Below are 21,654 nucleotides of genomic sequence, written 5' to 3' on the forward strand. Positions count from 1 at the left end.
CTTCATTGGCTGTAAAGCGCTTTGAGACGTCCGGTGGTCGTGAAAGGCGCTATATAAATGCAAGTCTTTTTTTTCTAAAATGATAAAAATGAAGGGCATAATAGGGAGAAAAAAGCAAGAGACAATTAGCAAAAGCAAAGTGGGTGGATAAGATTGCAGTTAACACCACCCCCAGCCCCCCCACGCAACCCCGTCCTTTCCCAGCTTCGTACTGTATTCATTCAATGGTCACTGTGAGCTGCGCTTTGTTCCTTGCGGCCTGTCTCTTTTAATGCGCAGTCCCTTTAAATGTCTGCACCTGCTCGGTGCTTACAATGGAGAAGCTGGTGAGCGGCCTGCGTGGGACCTGCAGATGGATGCACAGCCACAGCTTAGAGGGAACGTTGGTAGTCACATATCCAAGATAAATCTGGAGCACTGCAAGTTGAAGAAAGACTTGCATTTATATAGCGCCTTTTATGACCAACGGATGTCCCAAAGCGCTTTACAGCCAATGAGCCAAAGCAAAGTGGGTGTATAAGAGTGCAGTTAACACCACCCCCAGTGGGCAGAAATTTGGCAGATGGAGTATAATGTCGGAACGTGTGAGGTCATGCAGTTTGGCAGAAAAAAATCAAAGAGCAAGTTATTATTTAAATGGAGAAAGATTGCAAACAGCGGGACTCGGGGGTACTTGTGCATGAAACACAAAAGAATAGTATGTAGGTACAGCGAGTGATCAGGAAGGCCAATGGTATCTTGGCCTTTATTGCAAAGAGGATGGAGTAGAAAAGCAGGGAAGTCTTGCTACAGCTATATAAGGTATTGGTGAGGCCACACCTGGAATAATGCGTTCAGTTTTGGTTTCCATATTTACGAAAGGATATAATTGCTTTGGAGGCGGTTCAGAGAAGGTTCACTAGGTTGATTCCGGGGATGAGGGGGTTGACTTATGAGGAAAGGTTGAGTAGGTTGGACCTCTACTCATTGGAATTCAGAAGAATGAGAGGTGATCTTATCGAAATGTATGAGATTATGAGGGGGCTTGACAAGGTGGATGCAGAGAGGATGTTTCCACTGATGGGGGAGACTAGAACTAGAGGGTACGATCTTAGAATAAGAGGCCGCCCATTTAAAACAGAGGTGAGGAGGAATTTCTTCTTTCAAAGGGTTGTAAATCTGTGGAATTCGCTGCCTCAGAGAACTGTGGAAGCTGGGACATTTAATAAATTTAAGACAGAAATAGACAGTTTCTTAAATGATAAGGGGATAAGGGGTTATGGGGAGCGGGCAGGGAAGTGGAGCTGAGTCCATGATCAGATCAGCCATGATCGTATTGAATGGCAGAGCAGGCTCGAGAGGCTGTATGGCCTATTCCTTCTCCTATTTCTTATGTTCTTATGTAAGTACTTTTGGAGTGTAGTCACCATCGTATTGTGGGAAACGCGGCAGCCAATTTGCGCATAGAAAGCTCCCACAAACAGCAATGCGATAATGGTCAGATAATCTGTTTTACTGATGTTGGTTGAGGGTTAAATATTGGCCAGGACACCGGGGATAACTCCCCTGCTCTTCTTCAGAATAGGGCCATGGGATCTTTTACATCTACTTGAGAGAGCAGACGGGGCCTCGGTTTAACGTCTCTCCGAAAGTTGGCACCTCCGACAGAAATAAAAAAGAAAAAAATAAAGAAACAAACTTTCCCTCATACTAATTTATTAATTGCGTTTTGCCATAGCAGCGAACGGTCCGTGTTTATAAAAAGCAACCTCAGTCAGCATCTTTGTCCTCTCTCTCACTCCCTCTCCCTCGCGCTCTCGCCCCTTCCCCTCTCTCTCTCTCTCTCTCTCGATCTGTGCTACCTTTGATCTGCCGGCTCTTCCAATTCCCTGTGACATCTCCTTTCAGCCCTTCCCAGTGTCTGCCAGCGAGGCCCATTGTCTTGCCCGAATACTAATTTGACATCATCTATTCTGCCCAAGTGAATGTTGCTCCAGCCTCTTTTCCTCTTTTGTGTCCTGCTTCAAAAGGGAAACGAAGCGTCCTTTTGCCCCGAGCTAAAATCGTCAGCCGTGCAGAAACAGTTTCACATTGGCACCGGCCATCAGGCACGTTAGCCGAAGCTGCAAACACGATGAGTTGTCGCATTGCCGTCGGACGGACCGGATTGCTGGCTCATTGCGTCCCAGTCCAAGAAATACATGAAGAGGGAGGGAGTCTGGCCTGCAAGGGCTCCTCTTTTTAAACAGTAAACAAGTCACAAAGTCACAGATAGTAAATGTTGACGTCGTAATTGGGGGCTTTTGTTCTGCCCTCTTATGATGCATTATGTCTTCAAGCTGCAAGGACATTGTAGGATCTGTTGTCAAATTTTGTTTGATAATCGCTCTGGTGTAGCGCCTTGGGATGTTTACGGCGCTATATAAATGCAAGCTGTTGTTGTATTAGGTCCGACTGCGGGAGAACTCAATTGTCAATATCGGAAAACAGCACCAAATCTAAGGCTTCAACACCGTCTTAATTCAATCTGGTGAACAATGCCAAATCAGCACAAAACCTGTCACAAATGCTCCCTCTTGAAACAGCAACAACAACTTGTATTTATATAGCACATTTAATGTGGTGAAACGTGCCAAGGTTCTTCACAGTATTATGAGATAAAAAGGAGAAATTAGCACAGGTGGCCAAAAGCTTGGTCAAAGAGGTAGGTTTTAAGGAGCATCTAGAAGGAGGAAAGAGAGGCGGAGAGGTTTAGGGAGGGAGTTCCAGAGCTTAGGGCCTAGGCAACAGAAGGCACGCTCACCAATGGTGGAGCGATTATAATAGCGGATGCACAAGAGGGCAGAATTGGAGGAGGGCAGACATCCCGGGGGGGGGAGGGGGAGGGGGCAGGGGGGGGTGGATTTGTGGGGCTGAAGGAGATTACAGAGATGGGGAGGAGTGAGGCCATGAAGGGATTTGAAAACAAGGATGAGAATTTTGAAATCGAGGCGTTGCTTAACCGGGAGCCAATGTAGGTCAGCGAGCACAGGGTGATGGCTGAGCGGGACTTGGTGCAAGTTAGGACATGAGCAGCCGAGTTTTGGATCACCTCAAGTTTACGTAGGGTGGATCATGGGAGGCCAGCCAGTCGTGCGTTGGAATAGTCAAGTCTAGAGGTAACAAAGGCACGGATGACGGCTTCAACAGCAATTGAGCTGAGGCAAGGGCGGAGATGGGCGATGTTACAGAGGTGGAAATAGGCGGTCTTAGTTAAAACAATAAACAAAGCTATTTATGATCTTCTATCTAGGCACTACCAGCCATCACACCAGAGGGCAGCATTTTAAGTGTTAGTTTTGCCAAGATAATTTCTCACAGAATCGTAGAATCTCACAGCACAGAACGAGGCCATTCGGCCTTTCACGCCCCGTACCAGCTCTGTGAAAGAGCTATCCGATTTTGTCCCACACCCCAGCTTTTTCCCCATAATGCTGCAAAGTAGTCCTCTTCAAGTACATGGCCAATTTCCCTTAAAAAGTTCCTATGCAATCTGATTCTACCACCTTCAGGTAGTGCGTTCCAGATCTTAACAACCCTCTGTGTGAAGAAATCTCTCCTCCAATTCTTTTGCCAACGATTTTAAATCTGTGACCTCTGGTCGTCGACCCACTTGCCAGAGGAGCCAGTTTCTCCCTACTCGCTCTATCATAACCCCTCATAATTTTGACTACCTCTATTAGGTCTCCTCTTAACCCTCTCCGCTCTCAAGAGAACAATACTAGGTTCTCCAAACACTCCACATAACTGAAATCCCGCATCCCTGGCATCGTCCTGGTAAACCTCCTCTGTACCCACTCCTCGGGCCTTGACATCCTTCCTAAAGTGCAGTGCTCAGAAGTTTAGCTGAGGCCTAACCACAGATTTGCAAAAAACTTCAGCATAACTTCCTTGTTCCTGTAATCCATAACCTATTTATAAAGCCAAGTTGCGGCGGTGTAGCGAGAAATGCCGATAAATTCAGCCCCTTCGTTGCAAATGAAAAGACATCTTCATTAAAGAAAGAAACCCAGTTATTAACCTGGAGCTTGATGGCCACAAACACCGCCTGATCTGCAGGGTTTCCTCACCAAGGAACGATTAAACTCTGATTGACCTGTGCCTGCTGAACAACAGTTAAACATGAATGCCTTAAAGAGACACAGCTCAGACTGACTTCAGAGTAGAATGGTGTGTTGTGCTTTAATTTTGTGACACTTCTGTCTTTGTGAAATAATAACCCTAAATTATGCTTCATTGTAGCTCTTTAAGTTCCCACGGCACTATTTCGAAGAAGAGCAAGAAGGTTCTCCTTGGTGCCCTGGCCAATATTTATTTTTCAAACAACATCACTGGAAGAGACTATCTGGTCATTACCTCATTGTTTGCGGGAGCTTGATGTGTGTTGTCGCATTTCCCACATTACAACAGTGACTACACTTCAAAAATACTTCATTGACTGTAAAGTGATTTGGGACATCCTGAAGTTGTGAAAGGCGCTATATAAATGCAAGTCTTTCTTTAATATTGAAGATCTCTATTTTTAATCAGTCACATCCTCAAGTCTTTCTCCTACTATAGGGTTGCAGCTAATTATCATAGAAGATAGGGGAACATAATGTTGGAAAGTGTGAGATCATGCACTTTGGCAGAAAAAAAAATCAAAGAGCAAGTTATTATTTAAATGGAGAAAGATTGCAAGGTGCCGCAGTACAGCGGGACCTGGGGGTACTTGCATTTATATAGCGCCTTTCATGACCACCAGCCGTCTCAAAACGCTACGAAAGGTTATTATGCAGGTACAGCAAGTGATCAGGAAGGCCAATGGAATCTTGGCCTTTATTGCAAATGGGATGGAGTATAAAAGCAGGGAAGTCTTGCTACAGCTATATAAGGTATTGGTGAGGCCACACCTGGAATACTGCGTGCAGTTTTGGTTTCCATATTTACGAAAGGATATACTTGCTTTGGAGGCAGTTCAGAGAAGGTTCACAAGGTTGATTCCGGAGATGAGGGGGTTGACTTATGAGGAAAGGTTGAGTAGGTTGGGCCTCTACTCATTGGAATTCAGAAGAATGAGAGGTGATCTTATCAAAATGTATAAGATTATGAGGGGGCTTGACAAGGTGGATGCAGAGAGGATGTTCCCACTAATGGGGGAGAACTAGGGGGCATAATCTTAGAATAAGGGACTGTCCATTTAAAACAGAGATGAGGAGAAATTTCTTCTCTCAGAAGGTTGTAAATCTGTGGAATTCGCTGCCTCAGGGAGCTGTGGAAGCTGGGACATTGAATAAATTTAAAACAGAAATAGACAATTTCTTAAACGATAAGGGGTTATGGGGAGGGGGCAGGGAAGTGGATCTGAGTCCATGATCAGATCAGCCATGATCGTATTAAATGGCAGAACAGGCTCTAGGGGCGGTATGATCTACTCCTGCTCCTATTTCTTGTGTTCTTACAAGAATGAAAGACTTGCATTTATATAGCGCCTTTCATGACCACCAGACATCTCAACGCGCTTTACTGCCAATGAAGTACTTTTGGAGTGTAGTCACTGTTGTAATGTGGGAAACGCAGCAGCCAATTTTTGCACAAGTAAGCTCCCACACACAGCAATGTGATAATGACCAGATATTCAGTTTTTTTGTTATGTTGATTGAGGGATAAATAGTGGCCCCAGGACACCGGGGATAACTCCCCTGCTCTTCTTTGAAATAGTGCCATGGTATTTTTTGTCCACCTGAAAGGTTTAACATCACATCGAAAAGACAGCACCTCTGACAGTGCAGCACTGGGAGTGTCAGCTTAGATTTATGTGTTCCAGTCCCTGGAGTGGGACTTGAACCCACAACCTTCTGACCCAGAGGCGAGAGTGCTACACACTGAGCCACGGCTGACAGTCATTAATAGTACCAATACCTGACTATCATGGTCTTCCATCTAACATTCTTTCTCTGTGGCTCAGCAATTGTAGGAATGATATTTGTCGATTCCACAACCTGTCGATTGGCATACCTTTAAAGAATTTGTCAGAGTCAGCTAATAACTATTTAACTTATTAATTTCTGAACTGTCATAGTCACAAAGAAAGCTTGTCTCTGCCAGTTGCTTTTCGTCAAAGGTGTGCCTCTAGACACTGACAGTGGAACCGGGGAAAAATAGAACCTAATCTGAAAACAGACATCTGGCACCCATTTCTGGACGTGCTGACATTTTGGGATTTGCCGTATGTGACTCGCTCTTGATCCTCTTCCTAAATTTTATTTTTCCCTCTTTTTTGTTGTGATTGCAGCTGGTCTACAGGGAAGTGGAAGGAGTGCAACCGGCCCTGCGGAGGGGGTACACAGTCCCGGCCGATCCAGTGTTTCCGCAAGGCGGCTTTCCAGCGGGATGAGGCGGTGCCGCGCTCCGTGTGTCCGGCGCTGACGCCTGCCGAGATGCAGCCCTGCAACACCCACGACTGCCCGCCCGAGTGGAGCACCGGAGCATGGACTCAGGTAAACGCTGCTCGCTGCTACTCCGCCTCCCGCCGCCTTTCTGCGCAGGGATTCGAGGTCAAGCTCAACTTTCAGCTGCAGCACATTTTTGAGGTCGAGGGACGATTGGACCGGGGTGCGCAGAATAAAGAGAAGCAGGAGTAGGCCATTCGAGCCTGCTCTGCCATTCAGAAAGACCATGGCTCGTGTTCAACCTCAACTCTACCTTCCTGCACTATCCCCATATCCCTTGATTCTCTTAGTATCCCTTGATTCTCTTGGTATCCAAAAATCTATCGCTCTCTGTCTTGAATATACTCAAAAACTGACCTTCCACCAGGGTAGAGAATTCCAAAGATTCACCACCCTCTGACTGAAGAATATTCTCCTCATCTCAGCCCTAAATGGCCGACCCCTTATTCTGAGACTGTGACCCCTGGTTCTAGACTCCAGAGCCAGGGGAAACACCCTCCCTGCATCTATCCTGTCAATCCCTGTAAGGATTTTACACGTTTCAATGCGATCACCTCTCATTCCTCTAAACTCTAGGGAATATAGGCCCAGTCTACTCGATCCCTCCTCATAGGATAATCGCCCCTATCCCAGGAATCAGTCTGGTGAACCTTTGTTGCACTCCCTCTCAGGCAAGTATATCCTTCATTATGTAAGGAGACCAAGACTGTACACAATACTCCAGGTGTGAATCTTACCATTTTAAAGTCATACATCTGTACTTATTTTTATATTTCCATAATAAATTCCAGTGTTCACATAATAACACGATATGGGGATAGAACATTATAACTGTTATAACACCGCCTAATAAAAGAAAGAATCACCTTTCACGACCAACTGACAGCTCAAAGCGCTTTACAGCCAATGAAGTACTTATGAAGTGTAGTCACTATTGTAATGTGGGAAACTCGGCAGCCAATCTGCACTTAGTTCGGCTTCTGACTGTGCGCAGACGCCAGCTTCATTCGCATACTGTAGTTCGATGACAGAGGATGGGACGACCTTGGATCTGGTCTGGAGGTGGCGAAGGTTGAACAGGTTCCCATTGGTTCTATAGTTTAGTTCCAAACCTTGTTGAGAGTGAAATAAAACATTGCACCATCGTCAACACCTTCACTGAGGCGTATAAAAGCCTGGGTCTTACACGAAATATCCGTAAGACAAAGGTCATCCACCAACCTGACCCTGCCACGCACTGCCCCCCAGTCATCAAAATCCACGGTGCGGCCTTGGACAACGTGGACTATTTTCCATACCTCGGGAGCCTACTATCAACAAGGGCAGACTCGATGTCAAGGTCCAACACCGCCTTCAGTGTACCAGTGCAGCCTTCGGTCACCTGAGGAAGAGAGTGTTCAAGACCAGGACCTCAAATCTGACACCAAGCTTATGGTCTACTGGGCAGTAGTGATACTCGCCCTCCTATATGGCTCAGAGATATGGACTATACATCTCAAAGCGCTGGAGTACTACCACCAACGATGTCTCCGCAAGATCCCACAAATCCACTGGGAGGATAGACGCATCAAAGTCAGTGTTCTCGATCAGGCCAACATCCCCAGCATCGAAGCACTGACCACACTCGACCAGTTCGGTTGGGCGGGCCACATCATCCGCAAGCCCGACACGAGACTCCCAAAGCAAGCGCTCTACTCGGAACTCCGACACGGCAAGCGAGCCCCAGGTGGGCAGAGGAAATGTTTCAAGAACACCCTCAAAGCCTCCTTCATAATATGCAACATCCCTACTGACACCTGGGAGTCCCTGGCCCAAGACCGCCCTAAGTGGAGGAAGAGCATCCGGGAGGGCGCTGAGCACCTCGAGTCTCGTCGACAAGAGCATGCAGAATTCAAACGCAGACAGCGGAAGGAACGTGCGGCAAACCAGACTCCCCACCCACCCTTTCCTTCAACCACTGTCTGCCCCACCTGTGACAGGGATTGTAATCCCTGCATTGAACTGTTCAGTCAGCTGAAAACTCACTTTTAGAGTGGATTTCGAAGGATTGCCTACGATGATATGGGTCCACAGATATACTGCACATAATATTGCCAAAATTTCTTGTTTATGTAGAATTGATGTGAGTACCTATCAGTATTAATAAAGGAGAAGCTTGCAGGCAAGTATCTATCTGTAATAATCAAGAGGATCTCTGCAGATAAGTACGTAACTGTTGTGTATCTGTAAAGCATGCATTCCCATGTTCCGCCACCAGGGAGCTCATCCCCTGAAGCCCCAGGGGATCCCAACATCCCTTGGGAGCACTGTATATAAGCCGGCCCCTAAGGCCTGTTCCTCACTCTGGAGTGTCTTATTAAAGACTGAGGTCACTGTTACTTTAACCTCCCTGTGTGCAGCCTCATCTGTGTTAGGAACACAATAACTGACGACGAGAATACGAATCCAACGCAAAGATGCAGCAAACTGTGGGCATCCTGGAGAAGTTCTCGGAGGGTGAGGACTGGGAAGCCTATGTCGAATGGCTAGACCAGTACTTTGTAGCCAACGAGCTGAATGGAGAAGGAAGCGCCGCAAAAAGGAGAGCGGTCCTCCTCACAGTCTTGGAGCACCGACCTACAGCCTCATGAAGAATCTTCTGGCTCCGGTGAAACCCATAGATAGGTCGTATAAGGAGCTGTGTTCACTGGTTTGGGACCATCTTAACCTGAGGGAGAGCGTGCTGATGGCGAGGTATCGGTTCTACACGTGCCAGCGATCTGAAGGTCAGGAAGTGGCGAGCTACGTCGCCGAGCTAAGGCGACTTGCAGGACAATGTGAGTTTGATGGCTACCTGGAGCAAATGCTCAGAGACTTTTTTGTACTGGGCATTGGCCATGAGACCATCCGATGAAAACAATTGACTATAGAGACACCGACTCTCACTAAGGCCATTGCGATAGCACAGGCGTTTATGTCCACCAGTGATAACACCAAACAAATCTCTCAGCACACAAGTGCTCGCAATGTTCATAAATTAACTAGAACTGTGTTTGCGAGCAGAAATGTACAGGGCAGAAACCACAAGTCTGCAACTGCCAGCAGGCCTCAGGTGAACTCAGCCATCAGTTCAGCCATGAACTCATTGAATGGCGGTGCAGGCTCGAAGGGCCGAATGGCCTACTCCTGCACCTATTTTCTATGTTTCTATGACCCAGATGACTGAGTCCACAACAAAGGATGAATGCAAGGCAATTCACACTTTGTTAGCATTGTGGAGGCTTCCATTCAGCCTATTCATGCCGCTTCAAAGGGTATGTTTGCAAGAGCTGTGGAACAATGGGGCACCTCCAACGAGCTTGCAAATGAGCTGCAAGCTCTGCAAAAGCTGCTAACCACCACATGGCTGAGGAAGATAGGTCTATGGTGGAGCAAAGTAATTTCGAGCCTCAGTGAGAGGAGGCAAATGCTAAGTACACGGGATGCATACGTTTTTGATGAAATGTCCACCTATAATGCGAAACGTAAAATTGAATGGCTTACCCATAGCCATGGAACTGGACACTGGCGCTAGCCAATCCATCATGAGTAAAAAGATGTTTGAGAGACTGTGGTGCAACAAGGCACTCAGACCAGCCCTGAGCCCCATCCACATGAAACTGAAAGCGTACACCAAAGAGATTATCACAGTCCTGGGCAGCGCCATGGTTAAGGTCACCTACGAGGGCACGGTGCACGAACTGCCACTCTGGATCATCCCGGGCGATGGCCCCACACTGCTTGGAAGGAGCTGGCTGGGCAAAATCCGCTGGAACTGAGATGATATCCGAGCGCTATCACATGTCAATGAGGCCTCATGTACCCAGGTTCTTAACAAATTTTGTTCCCTTTTTGAGCCAGGCATTGGAAACTTTTGCGGGGCGAAGGTGTGGATCCACTTGGTCTCAGAGGCACGACCCATTCACCACAAGGCGTGAGCAGTACCTCACATGATGAGGGAGAGAGTGGAAATCGAACTGGACAAGCTGCAACGCGAGGGCATCATCTCCCCAGTGGAATTCAGCGAGTGGGCCAGCCCGATTGTTCCAGTACTCAAAAGTGATGGCACGGTCAGGATTTGAGGCGATTATAAAGTAACTATTAATCGTTTCTCGCGACAGGACCAATACCCACTACCCAAGGCAGACGGCCTATTTGCGACGCTGGCAGGAGGCAAGACGTTCACCAAACTTGACCTGACTTCGGCCTACATGACACAGGAGCTGGAGGAGTCTTCGAAGGGCATCACCTGCATCAACACGCAAAAGGGACTGTTCATCTACAACAGATGCCCGTTTGGAATTCGGTCGGCTGCAGCGATCTTCCAGAGAAACATGAAGAGTCTACTCAAGTCGGTGTCACACAAGGTGGTCTTTCAGGACGACATATTGGTCACGGGCCGGGACACTGCCGAGCACATAAAAAGCCTGGAGGAGGTCCTCCAGTGACTGGATCGCGTAGGCTGCAGCTGAAGAGGTCGAAATGCGTCTTCATGGCAACAGAAGTGGAGTTTTTGGGGAGAAAGATCACGGCGGACGGCATTCGGCCCACAGACACCAAGACAGAGGCTATCAGGAACGTGCCCAGGCCACAGAACGTCACGGAGCTGCGGTCGTTCCTGGGACTCTTCAACTATTTTGGTAACTTCCTACCGGGGTTAAACACCCTTTTAGAGCCCCTACATGTGTTATTGTGCAAAGGTGAGAACTGGGTATGGGAAAAAAAACAAGTAATTGCTCTTGAGAAAGCCAGAAACATTTTATGATCTAACAAGCTGCTTGTATTGTATAACCCGTGTAAAGGACGTGTGCTAGCATGTGACATGTCGTCGTATGGAGTCAGGTGTGTATTACAACAAGCTAACGTTGCGGGTAAGTTGCAACCTGCCGCCTATGCTTCCAGGAGCTTGTCTAAGGCCAAGAGGGCCTACAGCATGATTGAGAAAGAGGCATTAGCATCTGTATTCGGGGTAAAGAAAATGCATCAGTACCTGTTTGGCCTCAAATTTGAGCTGGAAACCGATCACAAGCCCCTCACATCCCTGTTCGCTGAAAACAAGGGGATAAATTCTAATGCCTCAGCCCGCATACAAAGGAGGGCACTCACGCTATCAGCATATAACTATACCATCTGCCACAGGCCAGGCACCGAGAACTGTGCAGATGCTCTAAGTCGACTACCATTGCCCACCACGGGGGTGGAAATGGCGCAGTATACAAACTTGTTGATAGTGGCGCAGCCCGCAGACTTGTTGATGGTCATGGAAGTGTTTAAAAATGATAAATCACCTGTCACAGCCCGCCAGATTAGGACTTGGACCAGCCAAGATCCTTTGCTAACTCTAGTAAAAAACCGTTTACTGCATTGGAGCTGGGCCAGCATCCCCGTTGAAATGCAAGAGCCAATCAAGTCGTTCCAGCGGCGAAAGGACAAGCTGTGCATTCAGGCAGACTGCCTGTTGTGGGGTAACCACATAGTGCTACCAAAAAAGGGCAGGGAGACGTTCATCTCGGATCTCCACAGCACATACCTGGGTATAGTAATGATGAAAGCGATAGCCAGATCCCATGTGTGGTGGCCCGGTATCGACTCTGATTTAGAGTCCTGTATACAGCAATGCAGCGTATGTGCTCAGTTGATCAACACGCCCAGAGAGGCACCACTAAGTTTGTGGTCCTGGCCCTCCAGACCATGGTCGAGGATCCATGTCGACTATGCGGGCCCATTTCTTGGTAAAATGTTCCTGGTGGTGGTGGATGCTTTTTCAAAATGGATTGAATGTGAAATAATATCGGGAAGCATTGCCACCGCCACCATTGAAAGCCTGAGGGCCATGTTTGACACCCACGGCCTGCCTGACATACTGGTCAATGACAACGGGCCATGTTTCACCAGTGCCGAATTTAAAGAATTCATGACCCGCAATGGGATCAAACATGTCACCTCAGCCCCGTTTAAACCAGCCTCCAATGGGCCGGCAGAGCGGGCAGTACAAACCATCAAACAGAGCCTTAAACGAGTCACAGAAGGCTCACTCCAAACCCGCCTGTCCTGAGTACTGCTCAGCTACCGCACGAGACCCCACTTGCTCACAGGGGTGCCCCCGGCTGAGCTACTCATGAAAAGGACACTTAAAACCAGACTCTCGCTGGTTCACCCCAACCTGCATGATCAGGTAGAGAACAGGCGGCCGCAACAAAATGTAAACGATGGTCGCGCCACTGTGTCACGGGAAATTGATCTGAATGACCCTGTGTATGTGCTAAACTATGGACATGGTCCCAAGTGGATCAAGGGCACTGTGATAGCTAAAGAAGGGAGTAGGGTGTTTGTAGTCAAACTAGACAATGGACAAATTTGAAGAGAGCACCTGGACCAAACAAGGCTGCGGTTCACAGACTGCCCTGAACAACCCACAGCAGACACCACCTTTTTCAAGCCCACAACACACACCCAAAGGATCAACGACACCACGCCGTACCAGAAAATTGAACCCATCACACCCAACAGCCCAGCAAGGCCAGGCTATCCTCGCAGTCCTGCAGGGCCAACAACACGCCAGCCCAGTGAGGGCACAGCCAATACACCAGAACAGACATTTGTACCGAGGCGGTCCACCAGGAAAAGAAAGGCTCCCAACCGCCTCACCTTGTAAATATTTTCACTTGACTTTGGTGGGGGAGTGATGTTGTGTATCTGTAAAGCATGCACTCCCATGTTCCGCCACCAGGGAGCTCATCCCCTGAAGTCCCAAGGGATCCCAACATCCCTTGGGAGCACTGTATATAAGCTGGCCCCTAAGGCCTGTTCCTCACTCTGGAGTGTCTTATTAAAGACTGAGGTCACTGTTACTTTAACCTCCCTGTGTGCAGCCTCATCTGTGTTTGGAACACAATAGTAACAGTGATAATACAGGATAATTGTCGGTTAATTCACATGTAATAGTATAAGATGGAATTTTACATAAGAACATAATGGGAGCAGGAGTAGGCCATTTGACCCCTTGAGCCTGCTTCGCCATTCAATAAGATCATGACTGATCTGATCATGGGCTCAGCTCCACTTTCCTGCCCGTTCCCCATAACCCTTCACTCCCTTATCGCCCAAAAATCTGTCTATCTCCGCCTTAAATATATTCAATGATCCAGCCTCCACAGCTCTCTGGGGCAGAGAATTCCACAGATTTACGGCCCTCTGAGAGAACAAATTCCTCCTCATCTGAGTTTTAAATGGTCAACCCCTTATTCTGAAACTATACCCCTAGTTCTAGATTCTCCCACGTGGGGAAACATCCTCTCTTCATCTACCTTGTCGAGCCCCCTCAGAATCTTACATGTTTCAGTCAGATCACCTCTCATTCGTAGGTAAGTATTTATCTGGGAGGGATTTACCTGTTGCGTTACTTCATCCTTTAAATTAATTTACAGTATGGAATACCTTCATCTGAACCAGCTGCAGAATATTACAGCGTTTATTGAAGTATTTCTTGTAAAATTGCCCGCCAGAAATTCGAGAAACTCCCGTAAAGATTTGGCGTGAGAATCCCTTTGTGCGCAGATATTCTCCTATAATAGAAGCCTTTATTGGATGAGTTCCAACATCGATAGACTTTCCTTCATTTCCTATCAGAATTTTGAATGGAGCTGAATGGAACTCCTGGCACCGAAGTATAAAGGGGGCCTTTCTGAAAGCCCTTTTAGTCTTTTATCACATTATTTTGCTGCCCTCCAAAGGTCATGTTCAGGATTTCTCGAGCTCTTCGGGTGACATCTGTAAAAGAACTCGGCGCACCTGCTTTGGCCAAGTGGGATGTCAGTGTGTTGCGATCTGCAACTTACTGCCCTCCAGTGATACACAGGCCCTGACTTGAGAGCGATCGTGTTTCAATGACAGCGATTTATTTAGACCAACGAATCCTGTGCTCCTTCATACTGGCAAGAAGTAATGTGTCTGGACCAGGATTTCGTTAAACTGCACATGAATGTGATGCGTTTGCAGGTCATTTATTTTCTTGGAGTGCTGTGCGCAGTTCTGGTCTCCGTATTACTAAAAATAGGAGATAGAGGCACTGGAGAAGAAGCAGCAACAGCTTTACAAGAATGATACCAGAACTGAGAAGATAGAACTGTCAGGATAGTCTGAACAAGTTAGTGCTCTTTTCTCTCGAATAGAGAAGGCTGAAGAGTTGCCTAACTCTTTAAAATGATGAAGGGGTTTTAATGAAGTAGACATAGAGCAGATGCCATTAATGGGGGAGGGCGTCCAAAACTAGGGTTCATAAATATAATATAGTCACTAATAAATACAAAAAGGAATTCAGGAGAAACTTCTTTACCCACAGTGTCAGCCGTGGCTCAGTGGGCAGCACTCTCGCCTCTGGGTCAGAAGGTTGTGGGTTCAAGTCCCATTCCAGGGACTTGAGCACAAAAATATCTAGGTTGGCACTCTCAGGGGAGCGCTGTACTGTCAGAGGTGCCGTCTTTTTGGAAGAGATGTAAACCGAGGTCCTGTCTGCCCCCTCAGGTGGATGTAAAAGATCCACTGGCAATATTTCGAAGAAGAGCAGGGGAGTTATCCCTGGTATCATGGCCAATAATTTATCCCTCAATCAACATAACAAAATAGCAGATTATCTGATCATTATCACATTGTTGTTTGTGGGAACTTGCTGTGCACAAATTGGCTGCTGCGTTTCCCACATTACGACAGTGACTACACTCCAAAAGTACGTCATTGGCTGTAAAGTACTTTGAGACGTCCGGTGGTCGTGAAAGGCGCTATATAAATCCAAGTGTTTCTTTCAGAGAGTAGGTAGAATGTGGAACTGGAGTGGTTGAGGCGAATAGCATTGATACATTTAAGGGGACGCTTGATAAGTACATGAGGGAGAAAGAATAGAAGGTTATGTTGATGGGGTGAGATGAAGAGGTGTGGGAGGAGGCCCGTGTGGAGCATAAACACCTGCATGGACCAGTTGGGCCAAACAGCCTGTTTCTGTGCCGTATATCCTATGTACCTATTATGCAAGTCCCACAAACAGCAATGAGATCAATGAGCAATGAATCTGTTTGTTTGGTGGTGTTGGTTGTGGGATGAATGTTGGCCAGCACACCAGCTCCTTACTTGTCTTCAGAAAGATTCACTGGAATCCCTTGCATCATCCTGAACGGGCAAACGGAACCTCAGTTTAACGTTTCATCCGAAAGACGGCACCTCCGACAGTGCAGCACTCCCTTATTATTGCCAGCTGAGATTATATGGCTTTGCCTCACCTACTCCATCTTGACTTGCAAAAATGTGGTGCTGATGGTTGCGAATGGATTGACTTTTAATAGAAACATCGAAATTTACAGCGCAGAAGGAGTCCATTTCAGCCCATCGTGTCCGCGCCGGCTGGCAAAGAGCCACACGGCCCTCAGTCAACAGCCCTGAATGTTACATATAAACCAATGAACAATAAACAGAAATCCTTCACTATTCACGTGACCTGTGGCATTGTCTGAGGGAGCATGTAGGGGCCAAGTGAATGCAATTTATAACCCTCTGGACTTCTGGATCCTACCACTCTGTAAAAACTATTCGGCTCTCTCACTCTTTCTGTTGGATTTCCTTTAGGAAGGAGGTGCAATCACGTGTTTGAGCAAAGACGATGTAGGACGTCTGCTTTATATGTCTGTGAACGGCTGTTTCTTGTGTGGCTGATGCCCGCAATGCTAGCCAGGAATGGTCCCCATTGCATAAATGTTAAGAGAGTTGGAAGCTTTTTAAAAAGGCGTTCACGGGCTGTGGGCATCGCCGGCAAAGCCGGCATTTATCGCCCATCCCTAATTGCCATCGAAAAGGTGGTTGTACAACTGAGTGGCTTGCTGGGCCATTTCAGAGGTCAACCACATTGCTGTGGGTCTGGAGTCATGTATAGACCAGACTGGGTAAGGACGGCAGATTTCCTTCCCGAAAGGACATTAGTGAACCGGATGGGATTTTCCAACAATCCGGTAGTTTCGTGGTCACCATTACTGACACTAGCTTTTTATTCCAGATTTATTTAATTAACTGAATTTAAATTCCCCATCTGCCGTGGTGGGATTTAAACCCCTGTCTCCGGATCATTAGTCCACGCTTCTGCATTACTAGTCCAGTGACCGAACCACTGTGCCACTGTACCCAATAGACAGTGCTGTTTTTCTTGAAAGAGGTTTCAGAAAGGTAGCTTGGAGCATGCAGTGCAAATCTGTCGCAAGGTCCCTTGTAAATCACAGCATCCACAGGCATAACACTCCTGACCAATGGAAGTACGTACATAGGAAGGAACATTGGAACAGGGAGTCATTCAGCCCCTCCAGCCTGTTCCACCATCATGGCTGATCTATATCTTAACTGCATTTATCCACCTTGGTTCCCTGTCCCTTAATACCCTTACCTAACAACATTTTTCAATCTCAGTTTTGTGCACCTCTATAGACTCTCATGTTGGACTGCCACGGGAGTACTGCTGTTGGTCCTCTTTTCTTTTTCCAAAAAAAACACTAGTAAAGGGGAGGGAGTAATGAAATGGTTCCTCGTGTAGGAACTCTCAGCGTATTTTAGGATATTGCGTTTTACAGATTATTATTAATAAATTGGAATTAGACAGCATAATCTTTTAATTATTCTCTCTCTGCCGGTTCATGTTCAGATAGTGGGGTATTGACTTGGCTCAGTTGGTAAAACTCCTGGCTCTCAAATCAGAAGACTCTGGGGCCGAAATTGCCCTCGGCAAGAAGTTGGGGAAGGCACTTCGATTTAAAGCGGAAATTTACCACCTGGCGGGAGTTGGAGGGAAGAACCGGAAAATTCGTCTCTTTAACTCTGACACTGCCTCCCGGCACTTTGGGGCGCTGTTGGAGGCGGTATTGGGTCGGGAGCAGGGCGGAGTCCATCACCGCTGCACTGACCTTAAAGGGGGCAATTTCCCCCTCCCCCCACCCTCGCTCTAGTCCAGGATATAATCCAGGCTGAACTGTGGGAGTGTTGAATTGCCAGAGGTACTGTCCTTTAGATGGGAATCTAAACTTAGGTACCTGATGCTTATTCCAGTGGTTGGGATGGATGTTGAAGATCTTGTAGTGCTGCTCAAAGAAGAATGTGGAATTTTCCTGGTATCCTGTTCAACAATTTTGCTGTGGCTCTTCAAAAGAAAAAAAAACTTGCATTGGTGTAGCGACTTTCATAACCTCAGGATGTCATAAAGATATAATGAACCATTATCTACCAAGAGCTGGAAAGTGGGATTAGGCTGGAGATCTCTTTGTCGGCCAGCGCGGACACGATGGGCTGAAATGACCTCCTTCAGTGCTGTAAATTTCTATGATTCTATGATTTACATGTAAGCCCTTTTCTTGTGCACATTTGTTAAATTAATACCAAATATCTTTTGTATCCAGTGTTCCAAAACCTGTGGCCGGGGAATGAGGAAGCGCGGTGTCTACTGTCAAAGCACAAACCCTACATCAAAGCCTCATGTCATACTCGACAGTCTGTGCAACCAGGAACTGAAGCCCAAGAATCAGGAGATCTGTGTGCTCCGAAGGTGCCCAAAGAACGACAGACTGCGATGGATCACGTCCACCTGGGCCGAGGTACTGAGAGTATTTAAGGGATGAGGAGGTTGCTGCTGTGACATTGTGAGCCGTAGACCCTCAGGGTATGGGTTCATGACCTCCTGAACTATTGCTGGAGGGAGGCAAATTGAAGGCTGAGTACCCACTTATACAGTGACATTGCGAATACATAGAATTTACAACAGAAACAGGCCATTCGGCCCAACTGGTCAATGCCGGGGTTTATTCTCCTCCCTATTTCATCTCACTCTACCAGCATCTCCTTCCATTCCTTGCTCCCTCGTGTCCTTATCTAGTGTCCCCTTAAATGCATCTATTCCAATCGCAATCAATCACTCGTTATGGTAGCGAGTTTCACCACTCCCTGAGTAAATTTCTCCTGTGGTTGTGGCAAATAGCATAGATGTTTTTAAGGGGAAGCTAGATAAGCACGTGAGGAAGAAAGCAATAGAAGGTTATGCTGATAGGGTGAGGTGAAGTAAATAGAGTGGGAGGAGGCTCGTGTGGAGCAAGAACACCTTGGTAGACTGGTTGAGCCAAGAGGCCAGTTTCTGTGTTGTAAATTTCCTGTAATTCTACATAGATCTCCCCACAGGAAGAGGGAGGGAATTGGCTGGCTCAAGCTAGGTCTTGCTTGCATTCCTCCTTGAAGTTTGTTCAAGAACAGGATAAACTATACAAAGGGGGTGGGGGTGGTTACAATGGTGCATGGCACAGTGGGAGAACATTGAAAAGGAAAAATGAATACGTTTTTTAACAAGTCACCACATTTTGTTTAAAATTTGGAAAGAACAAGTGAAGAAACACCTTTTGCTGTTGCTGTTTTTTTAAATATTCTTCCCATTCTTCATATGTGAGCCCAGTCAATGCCACTTGCACATCACAGCCCAGCTCTGGCCTGTCCCCCTCATATGTCTACTCAAACACTTGCCAGCAGAATACGGATCCAAGGCAGGAACATTGACTAATTTGTTCTCCTGCTTAGGTCAGTAAGGCCAATTGTCAAGCCTCTGTTGCTCCAGTTGAGACCCACTAGCTCATAGGAACAGGAGGAGGCCATTCAGCCCCTCGCGCTTGTTCAGAACTTACGTTTGATCATGGGTGCTTTGTAGCTCGTCGCCATTTTGCTTTGCCTTGATACCCATTGTTGTATATCTGTAAAGCATGCGCTTCCATGTTCCACCACCAGGGAGTGCATCCCCTGAAGTCCAAAGGGAGCCCAGCATCCCTTGGGAGCACTGTATATAAGCCGGCCTCTAAGCCTGTTCCTCACTCTGGAGTGCCTTAATAAAGACTGAGGTCACTGTTACCTTAACCTCCCTGTGTGCAGTCTCATCTGTGTTCGGAACACAATAACTGGCGATGAGTATACGAATCCAACGCAAAGATGCAGCAAACTGTGGGCATCCTGAAGAAGTTCTCGGAGGTTGAAGACTGGGAAGCCTATGTCGAATGGCTTGACCAGTACTTTGTAGCCAACGAGCTGGATGGAGAAGGAAGCACTGCAAAAACGAGAGCGGTCCTCCTCACGGTCTGCGGGGCACCGACCTACAGCCTCATGAAGAATCTTCTGGCTCCGGTGAAACCCACAGATAAGTCGTATGAGGAGCTGTGTACATTGGTTCGGGAGCATCTTAACCCGAGGGAGAGCGTGCTAATGATGAGGTATCGGTTCTACACGTGCCAGCCATCTGAAGGTCAGGAAGTGGCGAGCTATGTCGCCGAGCTAAGGCGACTTGCAGGACAATGTGAGTTTGACGGCTACCTGGAGCAAATGCTCAGAGACTTTTTTGTACTTGGCATTGGTCACGAGACCATCCTATGAAAACTTTTGATTGTAGAGACACTGACCCTCAGCAAGGCCATTGCGATAGCACAGGCGTTTATGTCCACCAGTGATAACACCAAACAAATCTCTCAGCACACAAGTGCTCGCAATGTTCATAAATTAACTGGAACTGTGTTTGCGAGCAGAAATGTCCAGGGCAGAACCCACAGCTCTGCAACTGCCAGCAGGCCTCAGGTGAACTCAGGCATGAGTTCAGCCATGAACTCATTGAATGGCGGTGCAGGCTCGAAGGGCCGAATGGCCTACTCCTGCACCTATTTTCTATGTTTCTATGACCGAGATGACTGAGTCCACAACAAAGGATGAATGCAAGGCAATTCACACCTTGTTGGCATTGTGGAGGCTTCCATTCAGCCTATTCATGCCACTTTAAAGGGTATGTTTGCAAGAGCTGTGGAACAATGGGGCACCTCCAACGAGCTTGCAGACGAGCTGCAAGCTCTGCAAAACCTGCTAACCACCACGTGGCAGAGGAATATCGGTCCATGGCGGATCAAAGCAATTTCGAGCCTCAGAGAGAGGAGGCAGATGCTGAAGTACACGGGGCGCACGCATTTTCGATGTAATGTCACCTATAATGCTGAATGTAAAATTGAATGGCTTACCCGTAGCTATGGAACTGGACACTGGCGCTAGCCAATCCATCATGAGTAAAAAGATGTTTGCGAGACTGTGGTGCAACGAAGCATTCAGACCAGCCCTGAGCCCCATACACACGAAACTGAGAATGTATACCAAAGAGCTTATCACTGTCCTGGGCAGCAGCATGGGCACGGTGCATGAACTGCCACTCTGGATTGTCCCGGGCGATGGCCTCACACTGCTTGGAAGGAGCTGGCTGGGCAAAATCCGCTGGAACTGGGATGACATCCGAGCGCCATCACATGTCGATGAGGCCTCATGTACCTAGGTTCTAAACACATTTCCTTCCCTTTTGAGCCAGGCATTGGAAACTTTTCCAGGGCAAAGGTTCGAATCCACTTGGTCCCAGAGGCACGACCCATTCACCACAAGGCGCGAGCAGTACCTCACATGATGAGGGAGAGAGTGGAAATCAAGCTGGACGGGCTGCAACGCGAGGGCATCATCTCCCCAGTGGAATTCAGCGAGTGGGCCAACCCGATTGTTCCAGCACTCAAAAGTGATGGCACGGTCAGGCTTTGAGGCGATTATAAAGTAACTATTAATCGTTTCTCGCTACAGGACCAATACCCGCTACCTAAGGCAGACGACCTATTTGCGACGCTGGCAGGAGGCAAGACGTTCACCAAGCTCGACCTGACTTCGGCCTACATGACGCAGGAGCTGAAGGAGTCTTCGATGGGCCTCACCTGCATCAACACGCACAAGGGACTGTTCATCTACAACAGATGCCCGTTTGGAATTCGGTCGGCTGCAGTGATCTTCCAGAGAAACATGGAGAGCCTACTCAAGTCGGTAACACGCACGGTGGTTTTTCAGGACGACATATTGGTCACGGGTCGGGACACTGTCGAGCACTTACAAAACCTGGAGGAGGTCCTCCATCGACTGGATCACATAAGGCTGCAGCTGAAGAGGTTGAAATGCATCTTCATGGCAACAGAAGTGGAGTTTTTGGGGAGAAAGATCACGGCGGATGGCATTCGGCCCACAGACGCCAAGACAGAGGCTATCAGGAATGCGCCCAGGCCACAGAACATCACGGAGCTGCGGTCGTTCCTGGGACTCCTCAACTATTTTGGTAACTTCCTACCGG

General features: G+C 47.5%; 1 protein-coding gene across 1 annotated transcript in view; it reads left to right on the plus strand.

The window, feature by feature from the left end:
• adamts18 (ADAM metallopeptidase with thrombospondin type 1 motif, 18) overlaps positions 1–21,654 on the plus strand; it is a 297,899-nt gene that overhangs the window by 266,906 nt on the left and 9,339 nt on the right. Inside the window, exons 19-20 of the mRNA XM_070897035.1 lie at positions 6,293–6,497; positions 17,891–18,085. Coding sequence (XP_070753136.1) covers positions 6,293–6,497; positions 17,891–18,085 — 400 coding nt within the window. The remainder of the gene's footprint in view (positions 1–6,292; positions 6,498–17,890; positions 18,086–21,654) is intronic.

Source organism: Pristiophorus japonicus, chromosome 13 (assembly GCF_044704955.1).
Source record: "Pristiophorus japonicus isolate sPriJap1 chromosome 13, sPriJap1.hap1, whole genome shotgun sequence".
NCBI classification, from domain to species: Eukaryota; Metazoa; Chordata; class Chondrichthyes; family Pristiophoridae; genus Pristiophorus; species Pristiophorus japonicus.